Consider the following 16,532-nt stretch of genomic DNA (forward strand, 5'->3'; position numbering starts at 1 on the left):
AGGATTTGTCTTCTTTTTTCAATACGGTTGAATTTTCCTCCAAAGACGCGCTAAAACTCCAAAATATCCTGCTTTTTGGCAATAACATTTTTATACATGTTGTTTTAATTCGAATTTGCAGCACCTGGCCAACAAATAGGATGCATGTTGCATTTTTTAGACAAATTACAGTTTATATCGAACTAGAAAAGCATTCAGAAAGTGTAAACTTATATTGGCACTAAGGAAACAGGTTTAGTGTCCCAGCATGTGACATGATCGGAAACGTTGAATGGTGTTGTCAAAAACACTTTGTTACCATTGTTCAAAAAGTACGCATGATGTTTATTTGATCCATTAGCTTTTAAAGACATAGCAGAAGAATTGTGTTATTTTTTTCAATTACCATTCCGCTTATAAAACACGCATATAGATAAATGAAATTTTTAAAAACATTTTGCCTTCTTGGAAGTTTCATTGCAATTCAACTAACTTAATTTTAGAAATCAGAAAACCGTTGTTCATATGCGTACGTGCTCTTTCCGTTTTTTCTTGCAGTGAAGAGTAAAAGGCGTATGCAATTTGTGAACGCGTTCGCAATTTATGTACACGCTGAATAAAGCGAATTCTGACACATATGGCTAGCCATATTTATGTACAGTACTTTCTTAGAAAGAGACTTGAGTCAAGTCAAATCTTAAAAAAAGAGACTTTGCCTAACATTAACGTTACACTGTATGTAAACTTTTATTTCAAACTCAATAAAATTTTTGAAGTTTTGTTCATGTCGAGGTTTTGCGCCCAGATCAGCTGAGAACAAGATGACGTCAGAATGCCTGATGACGGGGAAATTAATACAATAGTTTTCGCTGCAGCGAAAGCACATGCGTATGTTGTTAATACGTTGACAAAATCTTATGTTGAATTTGAAAAGTCAACACTTCTGTGATTACATGATAGTACATTCAAATCGACAACAGTCAACAGTAGTCTGGTTTTCGTATAACAGCGAACATAAAGCATCGTGCGTACGTGGCACGGTAAGTTGTAATGCTACTCAACTTCTTTTTCTGGCTGGTTGTCAACGTTAGTACTGACTGACTGGAATAGACAGGCCTGCAGACCGGACAGCAGTACTGGAATGTTTGTATGATGCATCCGGCGAGGAGAATTGGCTTCTGCGCCAAAAATTGTCGTTTCACCAGAAACACCAAAAGCTTGAAAGGCTGAAATTGAAAATAGTGTTTCCCAAATAGTCCTATTTTCTTCGTTTAAGCCCTCTCATCCTTTCAAGATTTTAGTGAGATCCGTTTTGCCCTCTATATTCTATATTATGAGTACTACGTTGGTGTGGCGTAAATTTTGGCGTTACATTTATTGGTGCACTTATCTGGCGCACTGAAAGCAAACTTTCCAGTAGGGCCGGGCACTGGCAGCTGGGAGGCTTTTTACTTTTGCACTCCTATATCATTACGGAGTATTGAAGAATTATTATGTCGCAATTTCGTTTCTATTACCCCACAAATCTTAAAGAGCATTGCAATTTAGCATACTTTTAAAGCCAAGCTATGTTATCATAAATAAACATACAATTGAAGCTTTATTGCACAGTGTCATGCCAAAATTTCTATTTTGACACGTCTAACTTTTGATCGAAAACTGGCATACTTTTCAGTCGGGTCAACATGTTTCAATATAATAAACTGTTAGAGTTGACCTTTTCCAGTTATGGTAGCCTATCAGTGTTATATATACTGTAACCGATTCTGAATGAACAACTTTGAAGCTTGACCGGTTTTAGATTGGATTTTATGTTACAAATTTGCATTGGATTAGATTGTTAAATCCAGCATCCGATAACGAAATTATTAAAAAATGCCGTCTATTTCAAAGCACAGAATCTGAGTCAGGTCTTTAAGATGTAAGAGTTGAATATTGTAATGGCGTGAAGATTTTGAAGATATATATTAGTTCAACCAAACATGAAGTTGTTGAAGATTAGGTGAAATTGCTGAGTTTGTTTTTCATGCTTACTTCCCCCTTGGTGGCAAAATAGCCTTTGAAATTTCAAAGAGGCGTATGGTTTTTAGTTAGAAATTTTCCCCTAAAATAAAAAATTTAATCATCAAATATAAGGATCAACTGGTGAAAAACGGAATTTTAGTTTCAGCCGACTTTTCATTAACCCATTTGGGTTAACTTCGTCAGGACAATTGGAATAAAATTTTGTGTTTTGTTTAAATAAAGTTCTGTTTTTCACCAGTTGAGCCTTATATTTGATGATTATTATTCCATAGTGGCAACCATAGTATATAACAAATTTAAGTTAATACTCATCCTGCAAAATATAGCACCCATTGACCCATATTGAAGAAAAGATGCATTAATTGTGAGTCCTGCCGTGAGCAGCATTGAAAGTATTGTATATGAATATGATGCTTCAAGCTATTTAACTTCAACTGAACATTGTTATTATGTATGTGATTTGTCTCTCTCTCTTGGTGCCATCACCGATTTGCTGTTTGCCGAAACACTATCGAGTGTTGACCACTTTTATTAGTACCTTGCAAACACCCAAACTTTCTGTATTAGTCCTACTTTGAAATTGTCTGGAAATGTTTTCCTGTGACAACTACATGCGCACATTTTTTTGAATTTGCTGGTTAAGCTAAAGTCTTCTAGCTTTTATGGATTGATTGATCATAAAATTTAAGTTGTCTTTGTCTATTAATCGTAAATGCTGTTGCGTTTGTCCCACACTTTGACTTCCTCATTTGTAATGTGATCTAAGTAGGATAATCGCATCACCTCTCTGTGGAGCCAAAGTTCCATCATGTGCTTTCAAATTGAGGGGTCTTTGTGCAAATGGTTCACTTCACATCTATCGGTCAGGACCAATGTTCCCTCTAAGCTGCGCGCGTACGCAAATGCGCACTGCTGACACGGTCTCCGCGCACAAGAAAAAAATCCAACCTGAATTGAAAATAAAATAAACACATAATAATGGTCACAGTGCGCACGTCTGATGTTGCTCACAGTGGTCCAAGGGACCGCTCAGGGAGTTAGTGTTTTTGCTCAGACTCGTGAAAAATTAGAGGAAACATTGGTCAGGACTGACGAGATGAGATCTTTGAGTTACTGGGTTTTGATGTCCATGGAAAGAGCATGTCTGTTAAAATTGATTTTAGCTATGTTTATGTTGTTAGTGTATAAATATTATATAATTATTGTCATATCAAAATGCCCGGGAGCAGTGATATCACTTGCAAAAAGTTGGCCTGTTTTTGCAGATCCAAATAATAAGTTTGGAAACCTCTTATATCATCACCATAATATAGCATCTGCAATGTTTCCAATTTGTAAATTGATACATTTCATATACGATGCAGAAATTATCTTTTTAACATTTTCCTAACTTTTTTCACTACAAATCCTTTGTGGATGATAGTAATGTACACACTGGAGACGTGAGACGGACGTTACAAATCTTGCAGTTAAGTTCAATTCTGTTTTTTTAAATCAAAATATTTAATTAAGTCTCTGCTTGGTAACATTTGGTTTCAAACACTTTAGTGCTATGATAATTTAAGACTCTCTGGAAGAAACATATTAGGCCTACTAAAAAAATATATATTCTGATAAAATCTATGGCTAAACTTAAAAAAAACTTAAGGCCAATATGCTAAAAGCTACAACACAAACTTTCTCATAAAAACATTACTGCAATTCAACTGACTTATAATTAAGGGCATAACGATATATTATGAAGTCACAAGAAAAAATTTTTTCTTCAGGCTACCCAAAATAGCATGCAGTAAGAGATTTCTTAATACAATCTCGTAAAATCTCCCGTTAAGGTCACCACCCTAAAAAGGAAGTCAATGTCTGTCTAACAATCTGTTTGTCAGACAAATTCTTTATGACCTCAAATGCATTTTAATTTCACATACGCTGAATGGGAAAGAAGAAAACAACACGCTGCTTCCCAAGATGAATCTACACATTTTGCAATCTGAATCTACACTATACAGTACACAAATTGTCTAGTGTAGAATCTACAATGAATCTACACTATACAGTACACAAATTTATTCACCATATCTAGGAAAAGTGGTTTAATTTTTGCTTTCAAAAATGTCTCATTAACCCCTGAGATGGACTCCTGTACACTTGTTGGGGTCTGGGGAACAGCTGCTTTATATGGTGACTCCATTTAAATTGTTTGCCTAAGTTTATGCCAAGTTGTTTAATTTGGTAACCCATTCAATTTACTTGGCATTCGTTGTTGATCATGTGAGCAATTTTTGTTCGTTGTTATCATGAAAAACGTTTTATATAACACAGTTTAAAGAGAGCCTATTAGAATTTTTTTTGTTAACAGGTATGATATATAATTAGCTGGATGATGGATTCCATACCATTCGAATAATTTAAAACTCTATGTTGCATTGGTGCAGATATTTTAAGGTGAAAAAATAAGCTGTTGGTGGTTGTTGAATTGTCTTCAAGTTAATTCCTGTCAAACAGGAAATTCTACTACTAAGTGGTAAGTTGAGCAAAAGAAAGATATTTTTACTTAGCCCAAGGGCATGTATTGTCAAGCTAAAAAGGTTCATTGTGAATAAAACCGGTTAATGTGCTTTTAAAACAAGTTGGGCTGGGGCAGGTTCAGTGTTTTAAGTGCAGTTATGTGTGCAAAGCAGTCCGATAAAAACTTTAATTAACATTCTTAATATTGCATTTTAGCTTGATGTTCTCTGACAGACTTGTGCTGTAGAATAGTCTTGGAAATATTTGATCGAAAGTGTATCTTAGTAAGTAACAAATGGCTCCAAATAAAAATTCAACAGATTTTCAACGATCGTGCAGTTGCAACAATATGAAGGCACTAATCCTTGTTGGGGGATATGGGACTCGCTTGCGACCACTAACATTGAATGTACCAAAACCACTCGTGGAATTTGGAAATAAGCCCATTATGCTGCATCAAGTAGAAGCTCTAGTTGAGGTTTGCTCTACAACGTATTTATATATACAGTATATTGAAATAAATTTTGATTTATTTTTCGTCTTTTACCAACTAGTTTATATTTTTGAGCAGGCGGGTGTTCGAACTGTGATCTTAGCAGTCAGCTACATGTCTGATGCTTTGGAAAAGGAAATGCAAATTCATGCCAAACGGGTTAGTTTGTGGTACAACAGTTACCTTATGTTGTGCTATTTTTTTACAGTATTTGACATAAAATTATGCTATCATTCTAATTTTTTTTAATCATTATATAAGTGTACTAGTGTCTACTCAACTGATGTTTATTAACCAATTTTTGCATGATTTCTGCAGCTAGGCATCGAAATCATCTTTTCTCAAGAAAATGAACCATTGGGCACAGGTAAAAATGCAATATGCAGTATGTAGAGCAGCACTTATCAAATTACAATTAAAAGGAAATCCTGGTTCTTCTTCCATCAAACAAGAAAAACTATTATCCTGACACATATCTTAATTCAAAAATAATTAATGTCTTAGTTAATATCTCAATGACATGGGCAAAATCTAAGTTGCTTGTCCAGTGAAAGAAGAAGATTTAAAACAATTACTATTAAATTTTAATGCTGTTTTACAGCTGGTCCTTTAGCCCTGGCTCGCAAACATCTCGCAGGACCAGAGTGCAACGAACCATTTTTTGTTTTAAACAGTGATGTAATCAGTGATTATCCATTTGCTAAGTTGCTTGAATTTCACAAAGAACATGGAAAAGAAGGCACAATTTGTGTAAGTTCAAATTTTATTTCTTATCAACATGTTCTTGTTGTAATATTGAAAAACAAGTGCATTGGAAGTCGAGAGTTTTATCATCGAGATATTTTTTGTTAATCTTTAGGTTGCCAAGGTAGAAGAGCCTTCAAAGTATGGTGTTGTTGTTTATGACAAAAGTTCTGGGCTTATTCACAAGTAAACTTAAATTTTATTCTTTTAAGCTACCATAAATAATAGTGTTAAAAATTGTAGCAGAAATAAAATTTAGAAGCTGCTTTAATGAAAATGGCAAAGCATTTACTTGCATTGATAATTAATCTGACATACATGCCCACGGCACTTTCATTTAGTGTTTTGATGTTTTCAGATTTGTTGAAAAGCCACAAGAGTTTGTTTCGAATAAAATCAATGCAGGAATGTACATATTTAACCCATCAATGCTCAATAGGATTGAGGTAAGGCATATTTGTTTTCTTCACCACATATAACTCCAGGAATTTTACAGAAAATAACCTATCTTGTAAGATGTTCAACCTTATTTTATTTTCCACGAGTTCACACCGAACGAGTCATAAACATACAGTAAAATAACAGATGCCTGTGGCTGTTTGACATCATTATCTATTTATAAATTCACTAGGAGTGGTAATTGCGAGCTAAGCGTTTTCATTCTTCCATGTTAAATAAGGTGTAACACAAAACGTTTCAGGAACGACCAATGTCTATAGAGCGTGAGGTATTTCCTTACATGGCAAATGAGCATGAACTCTGTTGTATGGAGCTCCAAGACTTCTGGATGGACATCGGCCAGCCTAAAGACTTTCTGAAAGGCATGTGCATGTACCTGACCTCCTTGAGACAGAGGAGCCCAGAAAAATTGCTCAAGGGGTCCAACATAATCGGCAACGTACTTATTGTAAGAGAAAACATTTCATTGGTGATACAGAAGCAAAAACATACAGACTTCAGTATTAAAATATATATATATTTTTTTTTTAAAAGGATCCATCTGTGAAGATTGGAGAAAACTGTAAAATTGGACCCAATGTTGTTCTTGGTCCCGATGTGGTCATCGAAGATGGCGTACGGATTCAGCGCTGTACCGTCATGCGCAAGGCAACTATTAAATCCCATTCCTGGCTTGAGTCGTGCATCATTGGCTGGGAATCACGAGTAGGAAAATGGGTAAGTATGAGGCAAATTTTCTAGGTAAATTCCATGCCAAAATGATTAGCATTTCTTTCTTTGTCATGCTTCATACTTTTTTATTTTTCTTACTATTTTAATTTGTTGTTTCACTCGTAGGCTCGCTTAGAAAACGTGACTGTACTCGGCCAAGACGTAAATGTGAAAGATGAGATTTACTTGAACGGTGTTAGAATTCTCCCACACAAAAGCATCAGCACCTCCGTACCAGAACCGCAAATAATCATGTGATCAGCAGGCATTAAGTATTGTTTCTACAACACCTCTATACTGCACTATCTTAGACTCGGAATTCGAGTCTTTGTCAATGTAGTAATTTTGCACTTGATTTATAACCGGCTAAAACTGAATAATTGTCTCCCTGTTCATAGTGAAAACTTGTTTACTTTTTTGTTCGTTTTATTGTTCCGCTGTTATTTATTTATCCATACCTAGTAATTAGCTTGTTTATATTTGGATTCATTGTTATATGGGCCAGAGTTCAACATGAGCTTGTATGAAGCTTTTAACATGTTTGTTTTACCTGTTTTTATCCAGAGTTTAATTAATTCACTTGGCCTGACTTTTCTTTGTTTTGTAGAAGCCATTGATATTTCTTACACTGCAGTCACGTAGCTAGAGACTTGCAAAAATAGTACTGGATTATTTTTTATTAACATTCCCGCATGTATCTATGCATAAAACAAATTAAAGTTTGTGCCGTTGGTGCAGTGATATATTATATGTACTAACGTCAATTCACCAAGCTAAATACGTGAAACACAAGGTGCTTTTTTAAAGATAGACTCGCATGTAAAATATGTTAGGGGTTTGAGTATATCATTATATACACAGTATGGCAGGCAATGCACATGCACAGTATAATGCAAGCGGTCACGAAATGCTGATGAATAAAGCAGAGAGGCAGATAAATGGTTCAACCTCTAATAAGGCATCTGAAGGGGCTTGGAGGTTGCAAAATGTCTGAATAACATTAGTATCGCTTTTCTGCATGGATGAAATTTGCAGGAACATGGCATTCAGCACAGTTTGACTTTGAAAATGTACAAGAAACCACTCTGAAATTCACAGTCTGAGTCATGTTAGAAAATTACGGAACATAGAACTGCAGGACAGCAAGTAGAAAAGTTACTGCCAGGAAATCAAACATTGGCAAGGTTCAATACTTAATCATAAAAATTTTACATGGTTAAAACATCTGAAACTATGTACACCAGTGCAATGTTGTATATAAGGCAACAAAATCTGAGAACAACCATGCGTAGTACCTTGCTATTAGTGCAAGACAAAAAAAAAGCATGCAACTTATTTTCTTTTATTAAATGTTTTCGAAACAACACTGGATGGATTGTAGTCGACTCGAGTTCGCCGTTTTATGTCGTTGTTCCTGGTGATGAAATCAGCAACTTTACCTCGTGGACCTTGTAGGTTGAAATGGTAACCGAGTTTGAGCAAGGTAGTGTTGTTTGCTAAGATTTCTGCAAGTTCATTCTCAACCTGGGTTAAAATATTTAGTTATCAATCTTGACTCTCTCTTAAAATCTTCAAAGCTGATGGAGGCTGCACCGTGTTAACCGTGTTATAGTAAAATAAAAAAACATCTCTTAGTATGCCTGATGAAGCAAGCTTATGCTTGCGAAAGCTCTTATACAAAAATTAAAAATAAAAGTTAACCCTAGAGTGCCATCTTATATTCCGTTTTTTATTCAGTTCTATTGCAACTAAAAGATTATACAGAATTATTCAATAACAACACAACAGTATGACCTTGTTTCCAAACTGTTGTCGCTGGTTGTCAATCCTCAGTTCTTCCAAAACATCGTTGCTTTCAAGTGCTTCAACAATGGCCACGATACCTTCACCGGTTATAAAGTTGCTCTCTACATTCAGAACCTTAAGCGTGCGATTGATCTAAGATATATAACTATATTATAAACACTGGCCGTATAGAAATAAACCATGCGTTGATGACTTACTTTTAACATATCTGCTATGGCAAAGCCCACAGGGTCATTTGTTCTGGTGCTGGCTAGCGACCAAGATGTGACGCATGTGTTTATCTTGAGCGATTCGCAATAATCTTTTAACGTGTGAATGGGAATATTCTGAAATGATGATATTGTAACTTGTAAGCTTTGACATTAACCAACAACTGCCTGCAATTGTCTTTGCCTAGTTTTTACCAAACAGTTATAGTTATTGGAAGTTTATAGCAGAAACGAAAGTGCACAATGTAAAATAAATGCCACACGCCCATTTAAGTATGACTACAAAAGGCATGGAATGTTTGTTTAATTCTACAGGGCAAACAAGTGACTATACGTAAGTAACAGTAATTTTAATTGGGTGATTTCATCAAACCACAGTAGAGCTCACTGTATTTTTGAGCAAGAGAACATTAAAGAACTGCCTTATTTGGTCAGCAAACATTATTTGCACTTCGCAGGTTAACAATGTGAAACACAGCTACCAAATAGTTTACTTATTATTATTAGTAACCTTGATGTTGTTAAGATTAATTTCTGTTAGCGAAGGGTCATTCTCCTTGATACGCTTTAATGTGTCTTCAACATCAGTAGGGTTAGGTGGTTCTGCCTCTGTTGCGAACTGTAAATTCAATTGTAATTCAAAGACCAATCATTAGCATGATTATTTCAATAGCTTGCTCTTGATGTTTTATGTGATACTACCTTTAATTCGCATTTTGTTGTGCTTGAAAATCCTGTTTTGTTGACAATTTTCTTGGATTCGTTCAGTGAACTGTAGAATTGATCTGAACTCATAAGTGTGTGGATTCCAAGTATGGCTGAAATTATGCAGAAAAAAGCCACACATTTAGCGAAAACATTTTGTTAAACATTTTAATATCTTTTCAATGAACCATCTAAAACAAATAGAATACATTTCAATCATACAAAGCCCAGGCTATTAATGAATACATCTTTTAATTTTATTTTTTATGCATATCTTTTCCATTACATGTTAGTTTTGACAAAAAAACACATATGCAAGACATCAGTGACAAAAAGATTGTTTGTTTTATTAATAGAAAGGTAAGTCTATTAAACAATCGTACGTACGATGGAATTGAACAGAATGCTAATATGATTGTACTTTTGTTTACTTGAACAAACAGAATTTATAAAGACTATATACGTATCGATTTCTGAATTTACTAGTCAGCAACTTCATTTTCCCAAAGCAAATTTGATTTAATCGGCAGCTGGATTATTAGTTAAAGGTTTTGAGTTCATGTGTGTATGGGACATTGCTTACCGGCAATATCTGTCAACTCTGCTTCTGAAGCATTATTCAAACACTCCTCCAGCTCTGGATCAAGATGAGGAACAGGGAGAACATTTTCAGTTTGTTCTGGCGCTTCATAAACTTTTCCTCGTTTGGTACCAGAAACGTAGGGAACAAATTCTTCTTCATCTTCAAGGTTTTTCGCCTGGAAAGTGTCAAATATATATTAATAATAATTATTATATAATCGATAAAAATCTTACCCATTCACTTCAAACTCGGAAAATTAATCTCACCACAACAGTACTCAATACTAGCCAGTAGTCTTAGTTGCAACTAAAATTATAGCCTATATCTCGTACAACTTATTGTGCTCTAACTCCAAAAGCTTACAAACCTCTTCCTCAATGTAATCTAAGAGCTTTTCTCGGTCAAGTGGGCCAGTTGGTTTCTTTGTGGTTTGATCTTTTTGACGAAACCCGGCAGGGAGCAGTTGGTTCTAGAAATATATACCATAATTATGAAAAACATTAATTTTGATTGATGCACAGATTATAGCAAAATAAAAACAAAAGACTCCAAGTAATGTTTGATAAAACTTATCATACTTCAAGTCTACCACAAACCACAACAGAGCTAAACATGAACAGCATACTAAGCTAGTAGAGGTGTTTTGTAGCACTATGCTATACACTTTTGTAGAAGTATTTTATAGCACTATACAGTCACACCTCAGAAGTTTAATTTTTTTTCTGGAGACTGTTTGATGTTAAAAATTTTGACTTGAAAAGAATCATTTCCCAATTAAGAAGTAATGTTGAGTGCATTAATCTGTTCCCACTTTCCAGCATATAAACCAAAAATATCCACGTCAATTCTCAAACAAAAACTTTCAAGTATAATACACTGGTCTACAAAAACAAAAAAATTTTTTGTTGCATGAACTTTGATGATTGATTTAGGCTAAGTTTTGGTTGCTGAATCCAATTCTGAGCTCAGAATTGCTCTATCACGTCAGGTTTTTTCGCTGCGCATTTTCCCCAATTTCATAAATTGATCAAATTTTGACTTTCGTTAGTGACGGTACGGTGAGCGTATAACAGCAACAAATCAAATATTGTTATTGAAATCACCTATGATGAAACCTCGGCTGGAAGTTTTGTTGTAGCACAGAATGACAGAGTTTTCAGTAAACTTTAATCTAGTGGTTCTCAATCTTTTTTCAATCACGGACCTCATTTCGAATTTCGAAAATATATGTGGACGCATTAATTTTTGCTTTCGTATCTCATTACTTAGTTACCAGCTTTATACATCGCGCTTGGTTTATACATCACGTTTGGTAGCTCATTACTGAGTTACCGTCTTTATCTGTATACATCTGCCCTGGAGACTTAAAAGGCCAATGCTTTTTGTGACAGCACCCTGCTCTTTAGTAAAATGTAAACATTGTCAACAATAAACATAACATTGTTTGTATAATGTAAAAGAAAATTGACAGCTCAAAACAAAGCCTGAAGTGCGTGTTACTTCACAATGGAAATAAATATGCATCGATTCCAGTAGGACATTCTGTGACACTCAAAGAAACGTATGAAAACATTAAGGATGTGCTGGAAACACTGAAGTACAGTGATCATGGCTGGGGATTATGTGTAGACATAAAAATAATGAACCTTCTGTTAGGACAGTAAGGTGGTTACACCAAATACCCTTGTTTTCTCTGCTACTGAGATAGCAGAGCCATAGATGAGCATTGGATAAAAGATAAGTAGCCAGAAAGGAGCAGTTTAACACCTGGAGAGAAAAATATCATTCATAACCCATTAGTAGATACCAAGAAGATCATCCTGCTGCTACTTCCCATCAAACTTGGGCCAATGAAATGGTATGCTAAGGCTCTTCATCACAATGGAGATTGCTTTAAGTACATCTGCTAAGCCTTCCCAAGTCTCAGTGAAGAAAAGAAACAAAAAGGCTGGAGTTTTTAGTGGCCCACAAATAAGGAAGCTGCTCAGAGATCCAAACTTTGCAGCATCAATGAACACAGTTGAAGCAAGGGCTTGGAATGCTTTTTCTTTAGTTGTTAGTAACTCCTTTGGCAACAGAAAGGCAGAGAACTATCGAGACCTCTTAAAAGAATTGTTATCCAGCATGCAAGAGATGAAATGCAATATGAGCATAAAGCTACAATTTCTGAAAAATCATTTAGATTACTTTTCTGAAAACCTTGGGGACTTCAGTAAAGAATAAGGTGAGCGCTTTCACTAAGACATTAAAGTTATATGGAAGAGCGCTACCAAGGCCGATGGGACTGCCACATGATGGCAGATTACTGCTGGAACTTGAAGAGAGAAAATTACACCACTACCCATAAACGAAAGCTATTAAAACGAACATTTTCGAGCTCTTAAAGATTGTGGCATTTCTGTATCATTACATTGATTGTTCAACGGCTAGTTTCTAGTGATGTTTTTTAAATGATTTCAAGGCTTTGTGTTCGTGTTTTGCATGATTAAGTGTTCCAGCAGTTTTGATTAAAACAACCTCTACATTTCAAGGCGGTTTCTGATTTGCGGTATTATTTATAATGAACATATATATTATATATCTCAAAAACGTGATGTGATAGAAAAAAATAATGCCAGATTCGGATTCAGCGCCCCAAAATTAGGTAAACAAAAAACCAACACAGTCTGCCGCAAAAACCGTGTTGACCAGTGTAATAATTGATTACCCCAACTTATGTCCCACTCCTACAGAAACAGTTTAAGAATTATACAAAGTTCAAAGAACGAATATGTTGTGGTTTACATAGTTCTCAGGTCGGATTTTCAATGAAAGAATACCTACTGTTTAAAGAGTATTGCAATTTGCATATACACTTAAAGTCAGAAGTTGATTAATTGAAGTTTCAAGAAACTACAATACTTCCAATATGTTAAAAAAATCAGCTTCTGGGATGAAATTTTCTCTACAAAAATGTCCAAATCGTGAGTTTAGGGGTATTTGGGTTATGAGTTATGACTGTATTTACATATATAAACCGGTATATTCAACGCAGCTCTAAAAACAACAAAATATATGTATAATATATTGTGTATTCTATCAAGAACCATGATAAAGCCACAGAATCTTCAATGGTCATAATTATACACATTATAAATTATTATGTCTGTTATGAACTTCATACCATAACTAACAATCCAAGTATTAACAGAGGGAGGCAAAAGGAAATTGCTTTAACAGACAACTTTATAGCTCATCTTAATGATAAAACCAAGCAATATGGTACCAGCAACATACCTATATTATACATACATAAATTCCTCATAGGATATAAGTAATTTACATAACGACTTAATGAAAGTATCTTCATAGCCTTGGAGATGTGTGATGACAATGATGATCAATGTAATTGTGTCGGGTCTAGCTCGCTTGTTAACACACTGCAATCAATATAAGGATCAAGTATACTGCGACCATGCCATAATAGGTCCTTCCCATTTGAGTTTCCATATTGACATCATTAAGTGAATTTAATAGACGTAATAAGTCAAGATATGGCTCAAAGAATGTGTTTTTTAAATGTGCATTGTATTTAACGGAAGTTATAAGATGTTATGTCAATCAACAATGTTCAACGGAACTAAGATATTTCCATCCTGGGTACATACAAACCGTAGGCTACATAGCAGCAGAGTTAAAAGAGATAAGGAAATTAAATTAGCAAGATTGTTCAAGTACCGTACTGTATGAATGTTCCAGTGCCAACTTCATCTAGCATTTCAATCTTAATAGTATTGGTATTGCAATCTTAACATGACATTGCACATATGAATGAAATATATGTGATACTTGCTACATAAACCTCTTAATTTGAATTTTCACTAAATCATTCTATACATTGCCAAGCACATGATAATTAGGCCACTTGTGATCACTGGTTAAAAACCACACAGCACTTAACATCGTTTATCATTCAACTCCGTGTTTGAACATTTCAAGCACCTGGGTCAAGTTGGATATTTTCTTGTGCTGTTTTGTGCTTTAAAGTTGAACCATATTGTTTCGTCCAACCTCTGTATATTGTTGCAATTCATTTAACTCTGCTCCAGGCACAACACCATAAGGAATAATAGAGAATCAAAAGACACTATAATCTCTTTGGTATGAGGGAGTATACTTTCAGCTAATTTTGGTGTTTCTACATTTTACCAATAAAAAGCCTTTCCAATTTGTAACTGACACACTCTGACTAGTGACTAAGTAAATTTAACATATACGAAGCCTATAAGCAACCTTCCATTAACGTTTATCCATAACGTTATCTTGAGAAATAATTCGTTTAAATACATATGTATGGATGGAGCTTATACTCCTATAAAAAATATTTATACAGTGATGACAATTGACAACCTTACCTCTGGATCCATGTCTTCAAGATCCAGAGTCAACTGCTCCAGTTCTTCAGCTGTTAACCCTTCCAATATTTCATCTTCATTCAATTGCCGATACTTATCTTGCTCCTGCTGAATTAAATCAAACGCTTCCGCCATTGCAATACTTTATTTTTGTTAGGCAAGTGCATGCAATGTATCACAATGGAAATTATTACATCTTATCATTAAAACCTGTACACAAAAAACAAAATAATTATACAATGCTATTTGTATATCTTGGGCCAAACTGAAAATTATGGCAGTTTTCAACAAAGCTAAAACTTAAAGCTTACAACTTAGGTGTGATCTACAGCCACAAATTTTTCTTTGTAGATTATGTTTGCCATTGAAGCAGACAAACCTGCCTGGTTTGTTTAATTCGAAAAAAATTTGACAATTTACCATGGACTACTCTTCAATATCTCACGTAGTTGAAACAGTTTACATGTATTTATTACACCTGTAAATAATATTTGATGAAACATGTAATAATGAGTAGAACGAAAACAAGAGATAAAACGGTAGAAAACATTTTATTGAATGTTTTAGCTCTTGTCTTTGTTGTATATGAGTATACATATGAGTGGTAATCCTAACACTTTACTCCTTTGTAATTATGAATTTGGGAGAATATCTAAATACTATAAAATGCCACCTTGAAATTTGGAAACTTGTACATTTAGGTATAGAAAAACAATTTAATTTCTCAGACGCAGCCAACTTTGCTTGAAGTCTACACATTCAACAAAAATCTTCATCATAAAGTTTTATTTTTCTGATATTGAATTTCCAGTTTGTAAGTCTAACACAGTGGTTCTTAAACTGGAGGGCGCGCCCCCCTTGGGGGGCATGTGACATTCATAAGGGGGGCGCGAGAGATGACAAACTGTGTATTATACAAGCTATGTCTAAACATGCTTACTTGACTTTCGCTATAGGTTCATTTTTACTAAAATTTTAAAGTGTGTCAGGATGGCAATTGTATTTTTGAAATTCTGAATTTTTGAAAAAATGTCAAATGTCAAAAATTCTGAAATTCTGGATTCTCAAGTACGTCAATTGTTACGTCATAATATTTGGTGTCTCTCCGCATTGAAGTGTATTGTTTTCGTTTACTCATTCACGCAATCCTAGCTCGACTGACTGTTCTCTTGTGTTCTCTTTCTGCGGTGACCTTTTTTTTCTCACAATGGGGGGGCGGCGTAACAAGAAAAGATTTTACAAATGTATCACTTGTAGAAATACTTAATTTACACTAAATGCATTTTCTTTAGTTTTACAATTATGATGAATACAGGAAGCCAGATGTTTTTGCTAGTAACCTGTAAATATCCGATCAGTTTACCACGTATAATTGTGGAGTCATTAACGATTGAAAATTTGTGTGCAGTGTCGGCCACACATAATAAAAATAGTAATATCGCGCACCCGGTTTAAATAGGGGAAAACCAAAATCAGACAATATTAAAACCTTAAAATGAAGTAAAATTTAAATTTAGTATTGATTTGTTAACCAGGTATTTTAGTAATTAAACTAATTGTATTGACACAAAATGAGTGGAAAAAAAGAGAAAGTATGACCAAAATTATCTGAAGTATAGCTTTATAGGTACCACAGTGAACGCAAAAGTCGTACAGCAATGCGTGATATTCTTAGAAAAGCTAAGCAACGACGTTTTGAGACCAAGTCTTTTGCAGCGTCATCTTCATGAATATAAAGACAAAACCTAGGAACAAACTTGACTGTGAAGCCGACCTAAGATGTGCATTATCTTCATTATCTTCTATAAAGCGTCGAATTAAACGTTTGGTTTCCCAAAAACAACTGCATCCTTCACATTAATGAAAGTTAATTGAAAATAAATTGTTGTTTTGTTTAATGCTTTTTTATTTTGCAATGA

General features: G+C 34.7%; 2 protein-coding genes across 3 annotated transcripts; one reads left to right on the forward strand and one right to left on the reverse strand.

Annotated features, from left to right (window-relative positions):
- The first annotated feature begins 4,400 nt into the window (after positions 1-4,400).
- Positions 4,401-7,659, forward strand: LOC143459246 (mannose-1-phosphate guanylyltransferase catalytic subunit beta-like). Of its 2 annotated transcripts, XM_076956302.1 has the most exons (10): positions 4,401-4,525; positions 4,830-4,987; positions 5,081-5,161; positions 5,321-5,369; positions 5,604-5,752; positions 5,862-5,932; positions 6,105-6,192; positions 6,447-6,653; positions 6,740-6,922; positions 7,043-7,659. In XM_076956302.1, exons 2-10 carry the CDS (start codon positions 4,859-4,861, stop codon positions 7,172-7,174), a joined length of 1,089 nt encoding a protein of 362 aa, XP_076812417.1. In that variant the 5' UTR covers positions 4,401-4,525; positions 4,830-4,858; the 3' UTR covers positions 7,175-7,659. The 2 variants fall into 2 exon arrangements, with proteins under 2 accessions (XP_076812417.1, XP_076812416.1); XM_076956301.1 differs by lacking the exon at positions 4,401-4,525 and having other exon boundaries at positions 4,673-4,987.
- On the reverse strand, positions 7,579-14,842 carry LOC143459247 (tropomodulin-1-like). The gene is made up of 8 exons (XM_076956303.1): positions 14,614-14,842; positions 10,587-10,688; positions 10,220-10,394; positions 9,634-9,749; positions 9,443-9,550; positions 8,920-9,048; positions 8,711-8,854; positions 7,579-8,440 (listed from the first exon to the last, which is right to left on the reverse strand). Exons 1-8 carry the CDS (start codon positions 14,746-14,748, stop codon positions 8,249-8,251), a joined length of 1,101 nt encoding a protein of 366 aa, XP_076812418.1. The 5' UTR covers positions 14,749-14,842; the 3' UTR covers positions 7,579-8,248.
- Between the last annotated feature and the right edge of the window lie 1,690 nt (positions 14,843-16,532).

The sequence above is a fragment of the Clavelina lepadiformis genome, chromosome 5, assembly GCF_947623445.1.
Source record: "Clavelina lepadiformis chromosome 5, kaClaLepa1.1, whole genome shotgun sequence".
Classification (NCBI taxonomy): Eukaryota; Metazoa; Chordata; class Ascidiacea; order Aplousobranchia; family Clavelinidae; genus Clavelina; species Clavelina lepadiformis.

Excerpts from the sequence above, each read along its gene's own strand:
- LOC143459246 (XM_076956301.1), top strand. The coding sequence starts at position 4,805 with ATGGCTCCAAATAAAAATTCAACAGATTTTCAACGATCGTGCAGTTGC. Across the intron at positions 4,988-5,080 it reads AAGTAGAAGCTCTAGTTGAG|GCGGGTGTTCGAACTGTGAT; the intron begins GTTTGCTCTACA and ends ATTTTTGAGCAG. Across the intron at positions 5,162-5,320 it reads TGCAAATTCATGCCAAACGG|CTAGGCATCGAAATCATCTT; the intron begins GTTAGTTTGTGG and ends TGATTTCTGCAG.
- LOC143459247 (XM_076956303.1), bottom strand. The coding sequence starts at position 14,748 with ATGGCGGAAGCGTTTGATTTAATTCAGCAGGAGCAAGATAAGTATCGG. Across the intron at positions 9,750-10,219 it reads AGAGTTGACAGATATTGCCG|CCATACTTGGAATCCACACA; the intron begins GTAAGCAATGTC and ends GCATAATTTCAG. Across the intron at positions 9,551-9,633 it reads CAACAAAATGCGAATTAAAG|TTCGCAACAGAGGCAGAACC; the intron begins GTAGTATCACAT and ends TTGAATTTACAG.